The sequence below is a fragment of the Colius striatus genome, chromosome 7, assembly GCF_028858725.1.
Source record: "Colius striatus isolate bColStr4 chromosome 7, bColStr4.1.hap1, whole genome shotgun sequence".
Lineage (NCBI taxonomy): Eukaryota > Metazoa > Chordata > Aves > Coliiformes > Coliidae > Colius > Colius striatus.
In genome coordinates, this window is record NC_084765.1 from 39614839 (window position 1) to 39635421 (window position 20583).

At 41.2% G+C, this 20583-nt stretch overlaps 1 protein-coding gene across 11 annotated transcripts in view; it reads right to left on the minus strand.

Annotated features, from left to right (window-relative positions):
• Nucleotides 1–217: 217 nt before the first annotated feature.
• The window catches only part of SEMA6D (semaphorin 6D), a 224917-nt gene continuing 204551 nt past the window's right edge, over nucleotides 218–20583 (minus strand). For 6 of the 11 annotated variants that reach the window (XM_061999399.1, XM_061999398.1, XM_061999400.1 and 3 more), the window contains 18 exons: nucleotides 14953–15109; nucleotides 14472–14583; nucleotides 13815–13875; nucleotides 13631–13693; nucleotides 13438–13539; nucleotides 13127–13217; nucleotides 12724–12843; nucleotides 12205–12293; nucleotides 11240–11457; nucleotides 11000–11131; nucleotides 10648–10803; nucleotides 10390–10563; nucleotides 9506–9646; nucleotides 9326–9403; nucleotides 8433–8524; nucleotides 8033–8089; nucleotides 6017–6184; nucleotides 218–3927 (listed from right to left, as the gene is read on the minus strand). In XM_061999399.1, the coding sequence (XP_061855383.1) occupies nucleotides 2624–3927; nucleotides 6017–6184; nucleotides 8033–8089; nucleotides 8433–8524; nucleotides 9326–9403; nucleotides 9506–9646; nucleotides 10390–10563; nucleotides 10648–10803; nucleotides 11000–11131; nucleotides 11240–11457; nucleotides 12205–12293; nucleotides 12724–12843; nucleotides 13127–13217; nucleotides 13438–13539; nucleotides 13631–13693; nucleotides 13815–13875; nucleotides 14472–14583; nucleotides 14953–15061 (3267 nt within the window). In that variant the 5' untranslated portion in view covers nucleotides 15062–15109 and the 3' untranslated portion in view covers nucleotides 218–2623. The remainder of the gene's footprint in view (nucleotides 3928–6016; nucleotides 6185–8032; nucleotides 8090–8432; nucleotides 8525–9325; nucleotides 9404–9505; nucleotides 9647–10389; nucleotides 10564–10647; nucleotides 10804–10999; nucleotides 11132–11239; nucleotides 11458–12204; nucleotides 12294–12723; nucleotides 12844–13126; nucleotides 13218–13437; nucleotides 13540–13630; nucleotides 13694–13814; nucleotides 13876–14471; nucleotides 14584–14952; nucleotides 15110–20583) is intronic. The other 5 variants (XM_061999404.1, XM_061999406.1, XM_061999405.1 and 2 more) reach the window with 5 other exon arrangements.

Below are 20583 nucleotides of genomic sequence, written 5' to 3' on the forward strand. Positions count from 1 at the left end.
GCCACTCGCTGTTCCTCCTGAATCCACACGTGGACGTGTGGCTGCCACGCAAATGCCAGGACCCCTCTGCAAGTCGCCCATGAGGCTGAGGAGAGGTCATCTCTGTGCCCTCCTCCAAGAGCTGTTCAAGCCAAGCAGAGCTTTTTCCTCTACTGTAATCCCAGTCTGAAACCAGCCTCGCTCAGAATGAAAAGAAAGAGGCACTCGGTACATTGGAATATTTTATTTTGACTTTACATGCGGTGTTAAAAACCCAAAGAACGTATTATTTACACATCCACAATACAAGTTTACAAGATATCTATACATGTTAAAGTACTCTATAGTATAGAGCAGCTTCATTTAAGGGTTACTTTTTTATGCCGTACCATTAAAAAAGATACAATCTGCGTTTACCTTTGCACAAATGGATAAAGCATCTTTTATTATTAAATTAACAGAATAAGGACTAGGTTGAATGTTAGAAATTTCAACATAAATACTGAGAGAACTCACATTACCATCTACAAGGCAGCACAATGTTACAGGAGGTTATCAGGGTTCACATACATTTATCTTTCCGTTTCACACAAGTCTGTATTAATATTTGTGAAGTGAATTCGGATCAGTTTGTGTCTTTTGACAACTGAGTAATTTTTAATAGTTATTAATCTGTAGTGGTTTAGTTGCAAGACAGAAGTGTTTAGGAAGAGAGATCATTGATTTTTGGTTTTTTTTTGGATCCAGAGGTCTCGGGGAAATAAATGTCCCTTACAGCTTTACAAGAAAAAAATGACTACTTCTATGCTTTATTCTTTGTTCTGTAACAGAGATCCAGTTTTCAGTGACTAACCTTTTCTCCCCTTTGAACACATAATATAAATCTCCACCGTCTCTGAAACCCATTGTGGTTATCTGTCCCTCTAAGTCATGAATATTCCTCTGCCATGGTTATTTCTATAGTTATGTTCAATAAACAATGTGGTAGTGTGTAGCTTGAAAGCTAAAATAGCCATCTGCGTTGAACATCAGCTGCAAGTGGATACTGTAAAACCTACTAAATAGCTTGCACAACTTTAGCAGGTGTTCCATTACCCTAGAAACCTCATTTGATTTCACATTATAACTGTTTGATCCTTCGGAGAGCTGGAGTGGAATGTTTATCACGCTAAGGTGATTTATGCTGCTGTTTTCTTGGATTGTAGGCTGCCTTTAGTTACCATTAATTATTCTTGCCTTTTTTTTTTCCTTTTTTCACTTTTTTGGGTGCTGTTGAGAGGTTTGACAACTGGCACTCGGGAGATATGTGCTATAGTGAGAACACTTGACAGATTCATTTATTTTTTTTTTTAGTACTTTTATCATTTGCATGAATAAGGCACAAAATGCACAGATTCAGGTAAACTCACACATAATATTTACAGAATATTGTCATTACCTGCATGACTTTGGAAAAAAAAACCCCTTACATTACACAACAAAAACAAATTGATTGCACTACAGTTGAGTTTTCACAGACTGCTTCTGCCAGGCCAATTAATATTTCTCCTTTTTTTTATTGACAAGAGTCTATCAGCTTGTAGGGCAGTATTAAATGCAACAAAAACATAACCTTCTCTAGCTGCACAGGCCTTTGCCAAGTGAATTGATTATTAGCTGCCCTCAATGAAAAGTACAAGGGCTCGAGTTCACAGTGGCCAGGTATTGGATGGAGGCACTGTGGAAACACAGTGAAACTCCCCCGTTCCAGCCCAAAAACACTAGATCTGAAATGCACAGCTCTGAATCAGTAGCAGCGTAACAGTTATGAAGAACTAAAGGTATCTGCGCTCTTTCACTGGGTGACTATGTCATCGAGGCGTTACTGTTCAGAAGGCTGGCACAGATGTGTAGTGCATCCTCAGCCGTCTCCAAACTGAACCCAACGGGCTGCTGAAGGCAGAGTCATCTGTTTGTTCAGTCATGCTCAATGTAAACAATTCCCTAGCATAAACGATGCAATAGGAATCTAAGTACAACCTAGTGTGTACAGTACACACGCACATCCACACACGCGCACAGCTTCATCTGTGGCACAAACAAAATGCCACACACATGGAGAGTTAAAAAAAAAGACTAATGCTACAGTTGGGCCAGAGACTGAATTCCAGCAAATTGGTTGTTAACCCAGTTATTCATTGAGACATTACCATTTTCTGACATTTGTGCAAGAGGCAAGGTGAATGCATACATAATAAAACGTTCACATTTAATGGGAAGGACCACGCTCAATGGCAGTCTAAAATGGAACCCATTCTTCAAGTATTTGCTTACAGATCTTTTTTTTCCCCAATATTTTTTCCTTTTTAGCTATTTAGAACAGTAAAGTAGCCCCCACCCCATTGTGCTACATGTCTCCTTAGCTCCAAACAAAAGAAATGTAATGACCAGCACTTTCCTTTGTTTTCTTGTGTTTGCTCTTAGCAAGGACACAAAGTCTGGCTGTAGCTATGTGGCAAGACACAGATGTTGCTGAAGTAAAGACAGTTTCTTTGGCCACTTTGTTCTCTTTAGTAACAAGCAAGTCTCTGTCTTACGTGTCTACCACAACATCATTTCCCAACCTGTACAGGTCGATGCCACACTTATTTTTAGCACAGACATCTTAGTAACTGTACTTGTTCAGTGGTCTGACTGAAGTTGTCTGAGGAACAAACGAGGGTTTTGGTGGCACGTCGGGTTTTAAGGAGGGTGTCCTCTTTATTCCTGTACGAGGAAGGGTGCCGTTGCTCGTGTAACTGCTCTGCCTGGACAAGGAAGGCTGGAGGTGAACGCTGACAGGTGTCCCTTGCATGTAGTCCATCTTTGTGCCTGCCGTGGGAGGCATGTACCCCCCACGGTTAATACTAGACTGTCTGGATAACAAAACACCGTTTGGTGAATTTAAGTTTTTAGGAAGGGCAGATATTGAATGCCTCTGTGAAGAATTTTTGTGATAACCCCTCTGCCTTTCCAGAGAGGTCATCGGTACTGCAGGAGTGGTTGGAACGTCCACTCGTTTCGTGGGGCTGTTTCTCGGAAGAGTTGATGGAGGAGAGTATAAAGACGCCTCCCTGTTGGGAACCTTAGGTGGGATCTCAGACATATTCCCCATTGGATCCAGCATTAAAGTCTGGTGGGCCATTTGAATATCTCCCATAATTGCTTTGGGATTATTAGTAGTTTCATTTAAGTGTTTCAGAAAATCATTCAGGGTGTTCCTGGAATCAATAGATCTCCTGTGGTCTCTTTTGCTGGACTGTTTTGTAAGTGGATGATCAATATGTTGCACCTTTTTGTCTGCCTTGTGCGCGTTAGAATTTGAGAAAGACGTATTGTAATCGTGGGTGGCGTTGGGAAGAACAATAGCACTAGGAATATGTCCGTGGCTCAGAGGAGAGTGGGGCGGAGGACTGGAAGGAAAAAACTGCGGACTTTTGAGTGGGGTTTCCTTTCGTGAAGCATTGAGGTTACTATGCGCTTTGTCCGACTGACTCTTCATAGCCTGCAGAGTCTTTTGTTGAAGAACTGGTGTGGATTCAGGAGTGGGAAGTGCAGCTAATTCCGGAGGCTGGCCCCTGTGGTCCATCATCATGGACTTGGTATCGCCCGTTGGTGGCAAATCCTTCCTGCTAGTCAACAGGTTTGTGTAAAGTTTGGGCGAATCGATGTTTTGTTGATATTCCTTGACAGGACTATCAAAGAGCCCGTTCAGTTTAGCAAAGCTGCCACTGGAGTCAGTGCAGGACTGAGCCGATTCTGCATCTTTGTGTATTTTTCTGGATTTCCGCACAAATACATCCCGGTAGCAGTACACGGCCACTCCCGCGATAAAGGCTCCCAGGACAAACGCGGCAAAGACACAAGTGATTAGCACATTCATATGTACCATTTGGTTGGACTCTCCTGATTGTACTTCCCACCTTACACCTGCAAAAGACATGTGGTATATCATCAATCTACAGGTACTTCAGACCAACACATTTCAGCACAACGCAGCCTCCCTCAGGAATGTGCCTACGAGGTGTTTGTAAGTGCTCTGGGTCTAGGCCTAGAGTAACTCAGTTGGATCCTGCTACCCACAGCACTGCTGAATGCAGGCAGTTCTATAGATAAAAAACACTCTGTGAGCATTGATGAGTCTAAATGCAAGCTGCCCCTTTTCCTCCATAACAAAGAATGCTTGTGAAAGCTTCTCTCCTCCTATTAAGGTTGGTGTAGCCCATTCCCATATTCCATTTAAGGCTCAAAAATAGGGGCCTGTACGTTATTAACATTTAATAATTTCTGCTGGGAAATTGAGGTTAGAAGGTGCTACTGGGCCAGACAGCAATTAATAGCTCATGGATGGATTTCTCTCTCAATTTTCTACCCAATTCATAAATCAGTATTGAAAGAGAGACAGGATTATGTAAATGTTGTGTAAAACTGTATAATGTACATACTGCATTTTTACAACCACATTAACGTAACAGTGCGATACTTGTACACCAATACACTCACAGCTTGCTCGCCTTGGAGCGGCACACCTTGCAGTAGAGAAGTGTACAATCACTGATGTTCTAGATTATGTCATTCTAATGCTTTCCTTTTTTTTTTAGTCAATAACAAACATAAACACTTTCATAACATTAAAAAACCAACTTGCGAGATTATTAGAGAATGTTAAAATTTAGAAGACTTTTTAGCTTAGACTAAGAAGTTGAATATAGTGTTAGTTTTTTATTTGTGATTTAACAAGCTCCCCTTCAGGGGTTTTTTGAGATTTTAAAAGCAACCACAGACATCTTTCAGCTAAGACGATGTTAGTTTCTAATGAAAGTAATTCTGTTAACTGTCCCAAGAGATGTTAAAAGGAAAGTCTGAGAGGAAAGGAACAGCTTCACTTTTGTTAGAGGCAAGGCCTTTGAATGCTACTAATGTCCAGGGTTATAGGTTTTAATGGCGCTGTGCAAAAGAAAGAAAACATGAGTAAAGTTCACTAACAGCTATGACACAAAATGCGATTCAGAACCAAGAGCAAATGATAACAAACTTGAAGCAAAACGGAAAATAACTGCAACAAATAAAAATGACAAATGCACTGCCATAATGGCTGATAGGAAACCTGATATGTTTTGGTGAATGGCAATAAAACACAAATGGGTTTTGGCTGGTGAGATTTTCAGTAAATACAGAATTGTGCAAACATGTCTGTCACCTGGCTATTTTGTGTACTGATGAAGACTTGTGTCTTGGTTATAGGATGGGAAGAGTCTTGATTCTATGGCTGACAGCAATAGTCCTACTGAAATAGAGTCTTTGTTGCCGTAAGAACCTAATCAAAGATTCACTTAGCTGAAAGAATGACTACAGAAGGAGGAGTTACATGCAGATTGTTTCTTTTTGTGTTTGGCTTAAAACCTGCGTGTGTCTAGGTACTGAGCTCATCTGCAAACTGATGCTCCTATCCAGAGAATAAGAAATTCAGCACATCCTTACTCAGATCTCACCCAGGTTCTTCAGAAATGTGCTGCAGGCAGGGATATGCCCTCTTTAAGGCAGGAGCTGTCAATGGAGATGTGCTTTGTTTTCCCAACCCCCAAAAATACACCATCCAAAATAAAATGGAAGAAAAACAGCCCAACCCATTAAGCTCTTGTAAGCATCCATTTACAAAGACTAATAGTCTTATCCAAACTAGACTGGTTTGAAAACAACTATCAGAGGTGCAGGTAAGTCTTGAATGTAAATTTTTTAAATGCATCCAGAACTCCCACTAATGTTAATGGGAGCTTTGGAGCACCCCAGGAATAAAAGGCTGAGCTTATTATCTGTGTTTCCCATTACAAGCTCTAAACAGCACTTTGGCACACCAGGCATGCAGGTATGAAAAACATGATTGCACTGTCTGCATAGTCACAGGAAATGGGTGTAAAATCTAGCCCAATAATCATGGCTGTTCACGTTCAAGCCTTAGACAATGCTGAGACTATCAGGTTTCCATTCAGCTGCAACGTATTCCCTGGTAAGGCCTTACCCTTTGGGACACCTGATAATGGATCAGAATAATCAGAAGTGTTTGGGTCATCTTGAACTACAAATTTCCGAGAGCCAGTCACTTTAGGTTTCCAGGAACCAATCACTTTAGGTGATATAACTGGGATACTTGCCATTGTGGTAATGGAAGCTGAGGAGAACTCCATGTCTGTGGTGGCAAACAAATTTTTATTAATGTGTATTGCAGTCAGGCTTTCCTCACCGTTTCATGGCACAACTAAGCTATAGCTGGAGACAGTATTTAATGGGAGTTACATGTCAGAGCAAAATGTGACTCCCTACAGCACCTACAGGTACTCTGCAGAAGTACCAAGGGGCTCAATAAAACCAATCGGTTCAAAACTTCTAAAAACAAATTGGTTCAAGTTGAATAAAAACAGTTGGTTCAAGTACAAACGACCCACATTAAAACATCAACAGCTGCTAGCCAGAGATGTCAGATGTGAAAGCAGCACAAGAGCTAAAGCAAGCAACTGATGGACCTGAAAAGCACAGCGTATTTTACTTAATTGCTATATTCTTCACTGGAGACAACATACTTGTCTGCCTTTTAAACATCTTAAAGTTACTTGGAAAGATACAGACTCATGACAGGTTATGCCTGAGAAACCAGATCAGCTCCACTAGTGCTATTATGGCATACCAGGAACTGCTGAATGAGCCATTTCTACAGGTGGGGATGAAAGGAATGTTTTTAACCCCTGTTTTGTAATGGTTCCTGAGGAACAATGTTGAATAGATTCTGGCTTCTCTGTAACACATTTGTTGAACAGAACCACCATAGTTTACATGAAAGTGCACATGAGGAGGAAACATATCAAATTGGGTTTACAATCCAAAGTCTACATTGTACACTCAATTATTCACTGTCCCAGTAGGTTTAGGCATGACTGTCTATGGCTTGAGATCTGACTGAGAAATGTACTTCAAAAGCAAACTCATTCAGGACTTGAAAACAATCTGTTTCCCAAAATATCACTTTGAAAATTCGGTTGATAATCACTCATACCACCAAGGTAGCGTTCCCATGTAACAGTTTTGATTTGCTTTCTTAAGTGAGTCTCTAACTTACACTATGGATAAATGTCTGGAAAACACTTGTCTTAAACGTTCCTTCTTGTCAAGTTACCAAGTGCAGATATTAGGAATCAAAACACAAAACAATGTTCTCGTTTCACTGTTACAAATTTAAGGAACATTTTTCTCACATTTGTCAGCCTGAAACATGCCTGTAGTTTGAAAGCAGAGACCCAAGTTTCAGGGGCAAAGACTGGAAAATAAGGGCTCAGTCTTGCTCCTGGAAGTCACACAGGTTTTGCTTTTGAGTTCCACAGAGGAGCACTGGGTCCTGTCTCTCTGAGTACCATAGGTGAAACCACTATGAGGAAAAACCCCTGAAGGAGAAAAGGAAGCGAGAGTCCATCTGACAACAACGCATGAAGTTTTTTCTAAGCCACTTTTATCTACACAAGTCCTCATTCAGCTACACAGTTTGTGATGTTAAATTTTTTTCCATTAGCATAAATTACTCGAAACATTTCAAAGATATAGAAATACACATTTTCTGCAATGTGTATTTCTATTTGTGCAAAAGCTTGCCGGGAAAGAAGGAGAAGAGGAAAGGAGAGGTAAGGAGGAAGATGATGAAACTCTGCCATTCATCTACTAGAGATGACCAATAGGGGCATTCACAAATGCATGGCTGGGGAAAAAAGAGTAAAGCTCAGTGGACTTTCGTGCAGTGAAGATGTCATCTATGTTAATCAGGCTCTTTAATAAAAGATGTCTCAATAAATAATGAGCTGTTAACATGCGGCTACACAGGGTGAAGTGCTGAGTGAGAAGAGTCTGACTATCTTTACCATCAGTGGGAACATGAGTAAAAGCACAAAAATGGAGGACTGCCAACTGTGCAAAAGGAAGGAAAAAAGGGCTGAAAATGCTGAACTGAAGGAAAGTAAAGGTCATTAATTCAAAAAAATTAAAAAAAACTAACCAGATGTTGGGTCGCCAAATATTTTGTAATCTGGTGTAGCTGTAGTAGGCAAAATTTCTAAAGGAATTAAAGGAACAAGTAATCAGTAAAAAGTAACAAAAAGAAAGCAAAAGATCTCAAACCTGAGTAATGGGAAACAAAAACTAAAGTATTACTGGTTACAAAAAAGAAATTCTTCCACACTTTGATGTAGACCCCAAATACTTGTAAACTGGTGAAGAAGAGACAAAACTCTGCCACCCAGGACCAAAAGCTCGGCTTTGTGAAAATTCACAGTAACACCAGGTGATGTGTTCATCAGGTTACTGAAAAGCTCATCGTAAATTTAACATCCATGGTGAGGCGTGGCCACAGACTACTGTCGAGACACTACAAACGGGCAGCAATGACTGTGCCTTACCATGGCAGTCCCCAAGCTGGGCTGTGTTGCCATATTCGACATCTTGTACGTATCCTCCGGTGCTGTGGTTGTATGAAACAAACAAAGAGAACCTGCAATTAACAGTATTAGCAGGGAAACAAATGGTGATTTTTCTTTTCTGGAAGTAGCAAAGGGAAACACATACAGGAGCAAGTGTATGGCCCTCAAAAATACCGTGATAAAAAATACACGAGTTGCTTCTAATCAGGCTTTAAAACTCTGTGTATCTGCTTATGCCAGGAAATACAGAGGAAAAAAAATCCCTTTTCTCAGTAACTTCCTCGTGTCTTCTACATTGGACGTGCTCTTGGTTTTGGATACAACCATCCAATTATGCTAATTAAAGTTTGCATTGCCCTGCTACAAAGGCCTCTTTTTTAAAGACATAGATGCTAATACACTGTATATTACAGACTTGATTTGTGCAAAATGCCTTTGGTATGCATATACAGCAATTGAACTCCACCGTGGAAGTAAAAATCTTACTCTTTTGCCACCGTGAATCCTGTGCTTTCATATTTGCAATGGACTGTGCCCTGGGTACTGTGTACTTTCCTCTCTTAAGTCTGCTCAGGGTTGCAGGCAGCAATTTCTTGCCTTCCTGCTTCCAACTGCTCTTCCTACAGGTCTGTTTGTCCTCCTACACATGTGTAAAACTGTAAAACTCCCACTGAAAGCAAGTCTTCACCTAGAGATTGCAGAATTAGGTCAGATTGTATATGTAAGAGAACAGAATGCTACAGTACACTGGAAAAACATCTTAAAAATTGGTGTTTATTATTTGAATGCAAAGGAGCAGGCACAGGATATGAGCTCATGGGTCTATAAAGCACATGTAGAGATGCTGGGCTAATTTGAAAAGGAGTACTTACAGCATGCCTGGCGTCACTCTTCCACATGCCTCGTTGTCTACCCAGCCACAGTACGGGTCCCGGGAAGCAATACATGCCCTTGAAAGAGAAAAACCCCCAAAAAATCATGCATTTTTTACTTCCTTCCCAAGAGATGCTGGTGCCCTTCCTTTAAAGGGGAGCTCAGGAATGGGGCCGTACTTTTTACATGACCCGTGACGCTCACACCGGCTCAGGGGGATTCTCACGACGCAGCTGGAGAATGCCACGAACAGAGCATGGTGGTCTTTGTCCAGCTGAAGGGACAGCACTCTTCTGTCATCCTCACTCTCACCATTACACCTGTGCAGTAGAAAGAATGGGAGGCCATTATTTTAGCAGTGGCAGTACTTTGTGCAATGCTTACATTGCAAACATTTATTTCTTGTCTGTACTGAAAAAAGGCTTTTTACAAATACAAATGTAACTTAGTAGCCTTTGCTGAGCAATTTCTAAACAAACCTAGGGGTTATCAAATGCCAGCTTCTGGCTCTTATTTACAGTTAGGTGACAAGTTTGCTGAACTATGTAGGGAAAAAAACAATCCAAACCCATTTTCTTTGTTCTCTCAGTCGGCATAAATATCTCAACAGTGCAGAACAAGACCTGCATTGGAAGCCTGTAGAGTCCAGTTGGAACGCTTCCATTCCCAAATTCTTTGCACCAGAATAAACAAGTTTAAAATGATTAGATGTAGTTGATACATTATTGGTCACTCTTGAGAAACCCTCAAGATAAGTTTGCATCGTTTCCTGTTCACAGAAGGAGATAGTTCTGACGTTTCATATTCAGGAAGAAGTGGTTTTATTTGCAGAAGAATTAGTCCGTATCGCTGACGTCACTGGAGTGGAATTATGTTGTTCACACAACCCATGCAAAATGGCAAGTGACCAAATACTTTCAGGTTATTCAACATGAAGAACACCGTGAAATGACTAACAAGTGGTGATGTTGGTGATAATGAGTTGATTTTCATTTACTATCAGGTTTTTTTAGCTAGGTACCCAGGACTAGAGGAAGAGCTTAGGTGTTCTGGTAATACTTACTTTGCATGATTATATGCTTCAATCTCTTCCAGTAATATGCTGTCATTCAAAGAAAAAGGCCTGGTCTTTGCCAAGATTTTAAGTACTACTCCTGCTTCAGAGCCAACAAACATGACTGTGTAGTTCTGGTAGGGTCCAGCAGCATGATCTACAGCAATTGCTGTCAATCTGTATCTATCAAGACACAAAGGCGTATCATTAACAGCATGTACTCTGAATTTGCCTTTGCACATGAGTTATTTTTGAACTGCGTCCTACCTGACACGTGTTTTGGTAAACCAGGGCTCCTCAACAACTGAGGGAACAGCTGAATCCATCAAAGGGTGAGATTTGATGAAGGCGAGTGTTTCGTCTGGGAAATCAATGGAGGTTTTGTAAGCCTCTGCTAGGCCGTGCTTTGCACAGCAGCCAGGTCTGAAAAGAGAACAGCACGATTTTCCTCTCGGTATTTTAGTTAATGAGAGAAGGCAGCCTGCTAATGAGCATCCTTATGGCTGGAATGTGAAGCTCTGCTTTGGTTTTTACCCGACAAGACACTCATCAGTGCAGCTGATTTAAGGTAGCTCTTTACAAGGACAACATGATGACATCATGACTAAGAACCTTTTACCTTGGCTTTGGTACTTTGTCTTCAGGTACAGCTGTCCAAACAGAGTCAGGAGTCTTTTGTTCTTTAAATCTCCCTTTGAAGACTTTCTCAATGTCATCCATGCTGAAAGCACATACTGCTGAACCAGGGATGCTGTAAAATTAGAAAAATAGTTGCAAGAACTCAGACTACAATGGCACCAACCTCAGTGTGAGAAAGAAACCGAGAACTACCTTTGATGTAAGAGTGCTCATCTCTCACCTGTTAAGCTGTGTGGTGAACACACCGACAACTGTGGGCACTCCATTGATTTCTATTATGTCTGTGATAGACTGCAGAACATCAAAGTAGAAGAATGAGTCCCCAGGAACTGAGCAGTTGAGCCGAGCTTTCAGAAAGGACGTCCAGTGTTTCTCCAGGACTCTTTGGGACCCCCCCATGTCATTTTTGCATATGCGTGCCACACGGGAATACACAGCCTGTGAAAGGCATTAAAAGAACAAGGTAAAGAGAAAAGGGCTTGCAAGATGCAAGAAAAACAGTGCTTGTTTCTGAACTGGTAATAAACCATTCAAGATAATTTTGTTAACAGGAAGCTGTCATTTATCTACACAGAGAGGATGAAAGCAAAAGGTGTTTAGCTCATAGTGCACAGGCACTCTGCACCAAGAAAATGCAGCTCTGCAGCTTGTCTCCATCCTTTTTTCCCTTCAGAATCATATTGTTAGCGAGATTTAAAGACTTTAATTAACCATGTGTAAAGGATTTAATAATTTATTATAGCATATCCTTCCGTGGTGAGGCATGAGTATTATACTCTGTACTGGCATGACTGAATTATTCAGGGACATTAGAGAAACTTCTTTGAAACTCTTCTTTTGTGCTGTTTTCTTTTGTTTCTTTAATAGGCATGAAAGAGACCCTCAGATTTTCCATTACTTGCCACCAAGTGTTAAGGCAACAGTAAGTCTAAAAGATACCTGTAGCGAGCTCGCCTAACAGTCAGGCACAGAGAACAGAAACAGCTTTTTGATTGAAGACTGCACTGTTCTATTTCTCTTTCTCCTCCAACCCCTCCTTAAACTGTAATGATGGGAAACATGTACAAACTTTGTGCTAGTCCCTACTTCATAGTGTAAGCTGCGCTTTTTGCTGGTGCTGTTTCAGGACGATCCCGTTCCTCTACGACTCGCATCTACCCGATGGCTTGCTGTGCCGACACCTACCTTGCCTAAATTGTTGTGCTCTACGGCAATTTCTCGGAAGAAGAAATAAACGTAGTTCCCGTATTCTATGGCATGGAGGAAGTGTGGCTCTGCAGGAAAGAGCAAGGAGAAGGATACTTCAAAGAACTACCCGATAGGCAGACAACACTGACTGCGCTGTGTGACTTGGCAGCTTCTCCACAGGTCCAAACCAGCTTACATGAGCTCCACTCTCCCAGATACCTTAAGATGTCCAAGTATGGATGCACTGGAGCTTAGAAGAACTGGAAGTCTCTAATGTTGCCTAATGGACTGCAAAAAGGCCTCTGTTCCTGCAAATTCATTCTTTGATGTATTCAACAAAAATCTTGCTGCATTTGTATTAAACAGCTTTTCTATGGTAACCACACTGTTCTGGAAGTTGCACATACGCTGACGTGGTAGCATATGCATGAAGCAGGCGGGCTGTCAATTACCTGACCTTCTGCACCACTGAAATGACATTTACCACATGTATAGGAAAAGACTCGCACGAATTACCTTTTATCCATTTGGAATCGTACTTTATTGTTCTCAGGGCAGATCCATCCCCCATGCTGCGATAAATAACAGCATCACTTGCCAGGAAATCTGCTACTGTTGCCGAATACAATTTTCCATCTAAAACAGAAGTTGAAAATGTGATATTAAGAGGCCTTTAATAACCTACAGAATTCTGACTAGCCTGTATTTCCCCCCCCCCCCATTTCTTTACTGCCACTCCTCCCTATATTGCCGTAACCTATTTATTAACAGGTCAGCTTCTAATCCTTTGGAGGCCCTTTAAAAAATTTAAGAGCGGGGGCACCATGACACCTTTAGCTTTCCTGTGCTTGCTTTAAAAGCTCTCTGGCTCCTTTCGTGTCATTAATCATTTAGACTCATTACAAGCAAAAGTTCTTACCAGCAAAGAGGGCGACATTGGTTTGTCTGGCATCAAATGGGCATCTTGCCAAACCACTAATTTCCTCCCCATCGTACTCTAAGGTATTCAGCTGGAGAAGAAACATAAATGGGTGATAGTGTCATTTCTATTTTGTACTCTGGCACAAAAACATTAACATTGTCTTTCCACAAAACTTAATTCAGCTCACTGGCTTCTGTTGGTTTTATTTCACCTTGAAGCCCTTTCCAGTCACGCTGGATGTATTGGCCATAGCATAATGAGTGCAAGCAAGACCAGTTACAAGCTAATGACATTTTCAATATTCTTACCCTATAGTATCTGCACATAGGGTTAAATGCATTTGTTCCACAAACAAACACCATCTCATCATTTCTTGGAACAAAGACTTTAATGAAGTTATGGCATTCATCCTGAAAAGAGAGCGAGATGTATTAATCACAGACTTCACATGTATAATAAATATTTGTGTTGTTTTTCCTAGAGTGTACCTACTACACTTACTTTATGTTTGCCTTTCATAGCACAGTTCTCTCTGTCCTGCTGCCTCGACCTCCATGTTAATTTCTGTTAAGTCAAATCAGAAAAGAACATTTGAGTTCCTTTCCACAAAAAACCCCTCAAACTTTAAAAAACTTAAAAAGACAAACAAAACACCTCTCCCTTGCCAGCACTTGTGTCTACTGACCTTGCTCGGAGTAACTTCTGATTTGGGAACTTCATTTAAGTTTACAGTGTAAACTTGGTCCCTGTTTGCAAAGAGTAAAAAGACATGAGTAAATCCATTAATTCATTTGCCTTATATTTTGTATAAAGCTTAATCTATTATAGTGAGTGTTTTGTTAGACCAGAAACTTCTATGAAATGATTAGGGATTTTCTGTATCTAATACAATTCGGAGAAGGCTGGTCAAGGGCAACACGGAGAGCTTTTGATTTTCCTTGGTGTGGTCCTTAGATAGCATCAACAGCGTCCAGTTATCCATCTCCATCTTTCTATTCTGCTGAAGGCTAAGCCAGACTGTAAATATTCAAGTGTATTACCCTCACTTCCTACATCCCTGATGTGTCAGTCCATGTTTAAAATGATTAGGAGAGTTTTTATCAGGGCAGTAATATAAAAGAGGGAAAAAAGTATTTGATCATTGGTTTTAGCGTAACTACAGTAACTGCAGCCTTCAAATCCAATTTTCATGCACTGGCCATAGACACGGTGTAGTCCTCTCGAAGTCCTCCCCCAATTCTAATTTTTATCATATTCTGCAGATTTCTCTAAATGAATTTTACACATAAATGCAAAACCAGAAAAGAATTCTAATCCAATGAACTGAGTGAAGGAAAATTACCTGCCAGCGATATAAAGTGTGTCTCGAATTTTCAACATCAGTTGGAAGTCCAGTCTGTGCTGAGATTCATTGCCTGAAGGGCGTCCTCTAAATACTGGATATTGCCTTGAATCTGCAAGTAAAAATGGGCTACACCATCACTCAGGATTATAGAGCTAAAGAATCAATATATGGCATTGATTAGCTGTATATACTAGGTGTAGAAGGGTTTAAACTAAATTCCTTGAGCAATGTCTTGAATATAAATGAGGAAAAGATGGCTAATGTCAGCAAATGTTCTTTTTCCTGAAGTTATTGCTGTATTTCTGATTGCTTTTTTAAGAAAATGATTAAGTGTTCTATTAAAGATACAAAGCCAGTAAACACATTTCAATTTGAGAGGAAACGGACTTTTTTTTCTTAACTTCAAGTGGAAAAAAAACCCCTACTCCAAATATTAAACTTTTTCCCTAGTGCTTAGCACCATTTGCTGATTACTTACAGTGGTAGTCAACAACGTTAATAGGGTCTTCATCTTCAGGGAAGGTGACAGCTCGGCACTGGGACAGACTCATCAGCATCACAGAGGCACAAAGCAGAGGAAGCCTCATGGCTGGTGAAGGACGAGCACCACCTCTGTGGCAACGCAATTTAGCTACCTAGAAAACAGCAACAGCACAGTGAGACTGCAGCAGCACAGGACAGTAACCATGACTTCTTACTCAGAAGAAGGGTTTTTCTGTTTATATTTGAGCACTGGCAGCAGAGGACTAAATTGGTGCTTATGAAAGGCTCCTGTATGTACACTGATGGAAAACTGCTGCGTGACACATCCCTACTCAAAGCTGCTCTGAAACGTATTGATGTTTGCTAATTTTTAGCTGGATTTACAGGCATATCCAAATAAGCTGATGAGTGTCAGCCCATTTAATTCACAGAAATCACAAACACAACACGCAGGCTGCTGACCTGGCAAGAAAAATTGTCAAACTTGGGATTAGACTTTTAATTAAACTGCAATCTCTTTCCATCCCCTCTATCACCGAATGTCATCCAATAAAAACCCTTTCTCTATAAAATACCTAAATCTTATCCACAAAAAGTCACAACACACAATCTGTTTGAATATCCGTGCCATGTTTTAAAATCATTGCTTGTTTCCAGGCCGTGCCATCATTATACTAAGCCTCACATGCTCACTGTGGAAGACCTTATGCCTGGGACCAGCCCCTTGGTGCTTTGCCTTGTACGGTGCTTTACACAGGCACAACGTGAATGTAAGCACACTGCCTCTGCAGTGACTGTGCCTGGCCCGGGCTTTGCAAGAGGGGCACAATGCCCACCTGGGTTCCAAAGATGCTACTAATTCTATTCATTACAGCATGAAGCTAGCAACTTCAGAGATTTTCACAGTGTGGGTTTCTTTTTGTGTGTGCACGTTCTATAGATTATACAGCTGATATTATGATAACACCACAATATTGTACAACAAAGCTTTTAAGAGAGGAAGGGAAACATAACTTCTCCAGTTAAGCCACAGGGATATTTTGGTGAGCAGAATGCAACTACTCAAGTTGCAAATTGGGTAGGATGCAAGAAAATGCATCTCAAACTGAAATGTGATCCTTAATGACCACAAGTGGTCTGGGCAGAGGTCATCTTTCTCATTAGAAACCTGGCAAATGTAGTACTATTCTCTCCTCCAACCTTTTGGAGGCATTCATTCAGCCCCAACTCACAGGTCAGAGCCTTGAGTCATCAGCTCAGTGCCTCACGGTGCTGAAACTGGTTATTAAACTCTTTGTCTAAACAGGAAAAAAAGAGAGAAGCCTTTCCACTTTAATGTTTCAAGAACTGCTGTGAGATACCCACATTGCCAGCACAAAGTGCCAGGCCTGATCCAGCAAAGCACATAAGTATTAATCTTTTAATAATTTGAAAAGTAATTAAAAAACCCCTTTATAACACCACTTAACCTTCCAATAATGTTTACTGGGGATGAAAATGCTCTATTTGCTAATTGATGCTACAGCTGGCTAGGGGCAGGGCTTCCTTCTCTCTTCCACAAGGCTGCTGAGTTCTGTCAGTTCAGGCTGGACTCTGAGGAGAACAACTTAAAGGCTGTGTAAGATTTGGTGATGGGGGTGTTGCCTGAATGTCTGTCCATTACAGGCTGACCTGGAAAGAAGCATTTTCCGCTGTTAATGATATTTCTGTATCTCAGTCCAACAGTCCAGAACGAATGGGCTGTGCTCTTAGTCAAGATTGATGAGTGCAGTGGTTAATAAACACTAATGATTCCTGGCACTTTCCCTGTGCTCTTCCTTGTCCTGACATGGCCTCTTCAGCTGAAGCATCTTGCGTTAAATTACTAATGAGCAAACTTAAAACAAACTGGAATTAATAAAGTTAGCCAAATTAGTTATTTCTTGTGAAAGCATCATTACAGCAAAGTCCTACAGCACAGTGGCTCCCAGACACAATAACAAATCATTAATGGTTACACTGTCTTTTCTGGCCTTTTTTTTTTCCCTTCACAAAAACCAAGCTCCAAATATCCAACCCACTGCTGTCCCATTGAAACAAGGCACAAAAACTGTACATTAACTCTCAGTGCACAGTAACACCTCCAAGTTGCTTAGTAAAAGTCCTCCCTGAAGCCCTGTTTTCTTGGAAAATAAATGAATACAAATTGCCAAAGAGCAAGAAGTTCTCTCAGCCATGTAGGCTTTAGTTAGCATAGAAGATGAGGCTGGTTCATGGCCCACACATCGTGATTCAAAGAAACCCTGGCCTGGCTGCAAAACACACACAGCCTGCAAACTGTACAAGTTCTGCCAGTATCAAGCATGGGCATGTATGAGGAAGTTTCTTTTTGCCTCTCCTTCCTTCCAGTATCCTGTCCAGAAAGAATTCACTGGGGCAACAGAGACAAAACTTAAATGTAACCTGCCTTACAAAGGCAGATATTGTCTTCTGGACTCCAGGAAAAGGCTGCAGAGAATAAAAGGGCAATTTGGAGTGTATTGGCCACAACAGTTGTGACCTAAACCCAAACTGTCACAAAATCAGAAAGGAAACCAACAAAATGCCAAAGAGACTATCAGTTCTCTCAATTACATTCAAATTTCACAGGGTATAAACACAGCATGTATCTCCCTAAAGACTGCATCCAGATCAGAAACAAACATTTATGTCTTCCTAAAAAAAAACCCAACAACCCAGACCTCTTTAATATTCCCCAGAGATGAACTGTGAAAACACAGAAGGTGAGAATAGTTATGTTCTACAATCTCTTTTAATTAAACATCACCTGTCAAGTCTCTATCCAAAAAAAGGCTACATCTGCATGAAGCACAGACCACTGTCTGCTCTTCTTTTTTGTCATGACATACCACAAGTGATCACTTCTTACCAGCCAAGTAAGAAGTACAGATATCTTTATTACTTTGCTTGTTAAAATATTACAAGAAAATGAACGGCAGCTATGATTTTTAGCTATTATGAAGAGAAAATACACCTTTTAGATTGCTGGACATGGGCTTGAGATCAGAACCACTGAAAAGATAAGCTTGTAAGTACAGCTGTTCCCTGGCTAATCAGAAAAATGGGCTCCATCTAGCCCCTGGAACAGGGGTTTATGACAGCCAGGTGTATGCTTCTGGGAGATACTGATAGGCTGGTGTGAAAGACATAATTCTTGCCACATTCAAATCTTTTAATGGAGGCCACTACTGGGGGACTACAAATAACAATGCTGAAGTATCTGTCTGGACCAGAAGAGCTGATTATGAAATGCTGGCAATGTCTACCTTCAAGAAAATTCAGAAAACAATCATACTCAGGGTCTGATTATTTTTCCCCAGCCAGGACTCAGACTGTCTTTGATTAATTTCCCTTATAAATTGCATTCCTAGCGTTTCTGCTAGGAAACAATTCACGGCAAGTGCAACGTTTGGAAATTACCATATTGCTATCCCTGTTTTGCAGCTGGGCAATTGAGGCACAGATCAAGGCTGAATTTGTGACTGAGGCCAACCACCAAAAAAGCCTTTTCAAAGGATCTGAGCTGCTCTGGGTCATATGTAGTCATTCCTTGCAGCACAGGCAAATCGGCACTGTCAACCAGATGGAAAAAGCTAGTAACAGATCAGAGATCTTCTGGCCATCTGGTCTATGCCATAACTAGTTGCTTCTGCAAATGCAAAGGAAAAGAAGCATGAATGCTAACCAGCGGCACAGTTCCACGTAGGTAAAGCGAACAGCAGCCTGCCTGAAACAAGCCTCAGGGTAGGTGCAGGTCTGGCGGAAGGCAGGTAGTCGTCCTAAGTAATAAACTGGCTCTTTGTGGCCGGCACCTTTCAATCTCAGACACGAATCCCATCCTTCAATTCCTGATTGGGGGAGTCCAGAGAAGCAGGATATCATTTCTGTTAAAATATGAGCCCTCTTTCAAACAATCACACATGAAGGGGAACAGGCTGGTGTTTTCTTGCCCATTAATCTACCCCAGCCTTTGACAACGCACTGGTGACACTCCATCAATTATCTTTCTGCGTGCTGCCACGTAAAAGAAGGGGGAAGGGAAAGGGCATTCAGCCAGCTGGAGAGAAGCAACACATAAAATAGCTTCAAACCAGACTGATGCAATATCTTCACTCAAAAAAAAAATTAAGAAAATTCTCTTTAACACAACAAATGCACCTCAAAATGCTCAGCACAGGCAGGAGTGTGGTATGGTAAACCCAGGCTTAAGTTCAAGAGAGGTCTGAACAAAATATATCTCACTTGTGGAGAGTTTGGCAAGACAAAGGAGAAAAGGGTTGCGATAATAAAAGCTGAACAACAGGCACAGAACATGAAAAGGCTTAAATGGCTACATCACGTTCCTTCTCTAACAGATATAGGGCAAAGCCAGGCTGTTCAGTGAGATCAAGGATTTCTTCTGTGCTTGGAGGTATGCATTCACCATAATGTTGAGGGGCGACAGGCAGAATTGGTAAGATACTGAGCATAGTCAATTTATGTGACAGGGTTTCTCACAGTCTCAAGTGACTGGACTTCGACGGATCAGGAAATCCCTGTTGTCCTCTGCTCCTTCCAGCATGCAAATGGCTCTCTGCAACTGCACTAACTAGTCCATTTCTGAGATGGTACCTGCAGAAATTTTGAGCATGAAACCACTCTTATAACAATAAAAAACAAAACTAAAATAGTTTCCTGCAGCTTGTTCACAGATGCTCAAAAAGCTGAGACTTCAGTCTCCATCAGGAGAGCAACACTCAGCATCCACTCACCTCAGCACCAGAGACAAGCCACCACGCACCCTTGGACAATAGCTTTTGGATACCAAGTAGCTGGCCAAACAGTGCTTCAAAGCTCTTTAACCAGAAGACCACCCAAACAACACAGATCTGTTGCCTGGGTTAGAATAAGCCACAGACTTCACTTGAAACCAAATAAACTTTGTTACTCTTTGAGCAGGAACTTACTTGTGTTTTGTTTAGCATCCCTCTTTTTTATGCAAAGAACTAGTGTAAAAAGGTTAAAAATAATTGTTTAGTATAGCCCGGGGGATTATCTTTTGATGTACAAATCATTTACAGTCCGCTAACTGCAGGTTGAAAAGGGTATGGTTCAAATTCTGGGCCTTGTGAAGTTGAGGCATGCTGGCACTGACTCTCTACTTTAAGGGGCTAAGGATTTGCACATGACCTTAGCTGCTGATGTAAACTGCTGCCAGGTGGGAGAGGTTCACTTCTTGAGCAAGCCAAAGAGAGATAAGTTTGCCAGTAAGATGCAAGACCTGGAGCTCTGTTTCACTAGTGGATAGTACAGAAATGCTATAATTGTTGCTGAATTTTGGTTTGTCAGGTAGGTCAATCTTTTCAGGAGATAAAACACTTGTAAGAAAAATACATGGTGGTACTACAGGCCACCTTCAGTGGTGGCCTAGACCTGCTGTAGAAATGTATTCACTGGCAACCACAGATGCACCAGAATATTCACTCAGCATAGCACCTTATCCCTGCTTGTGTGTAGAACAAAATAACTAGAGCAGAGCCACACACTGGGGGAACCAGGCCAAAGGGTGGTTTTGATTAAAACATGAAAATGCAGCATTTTTGTATAA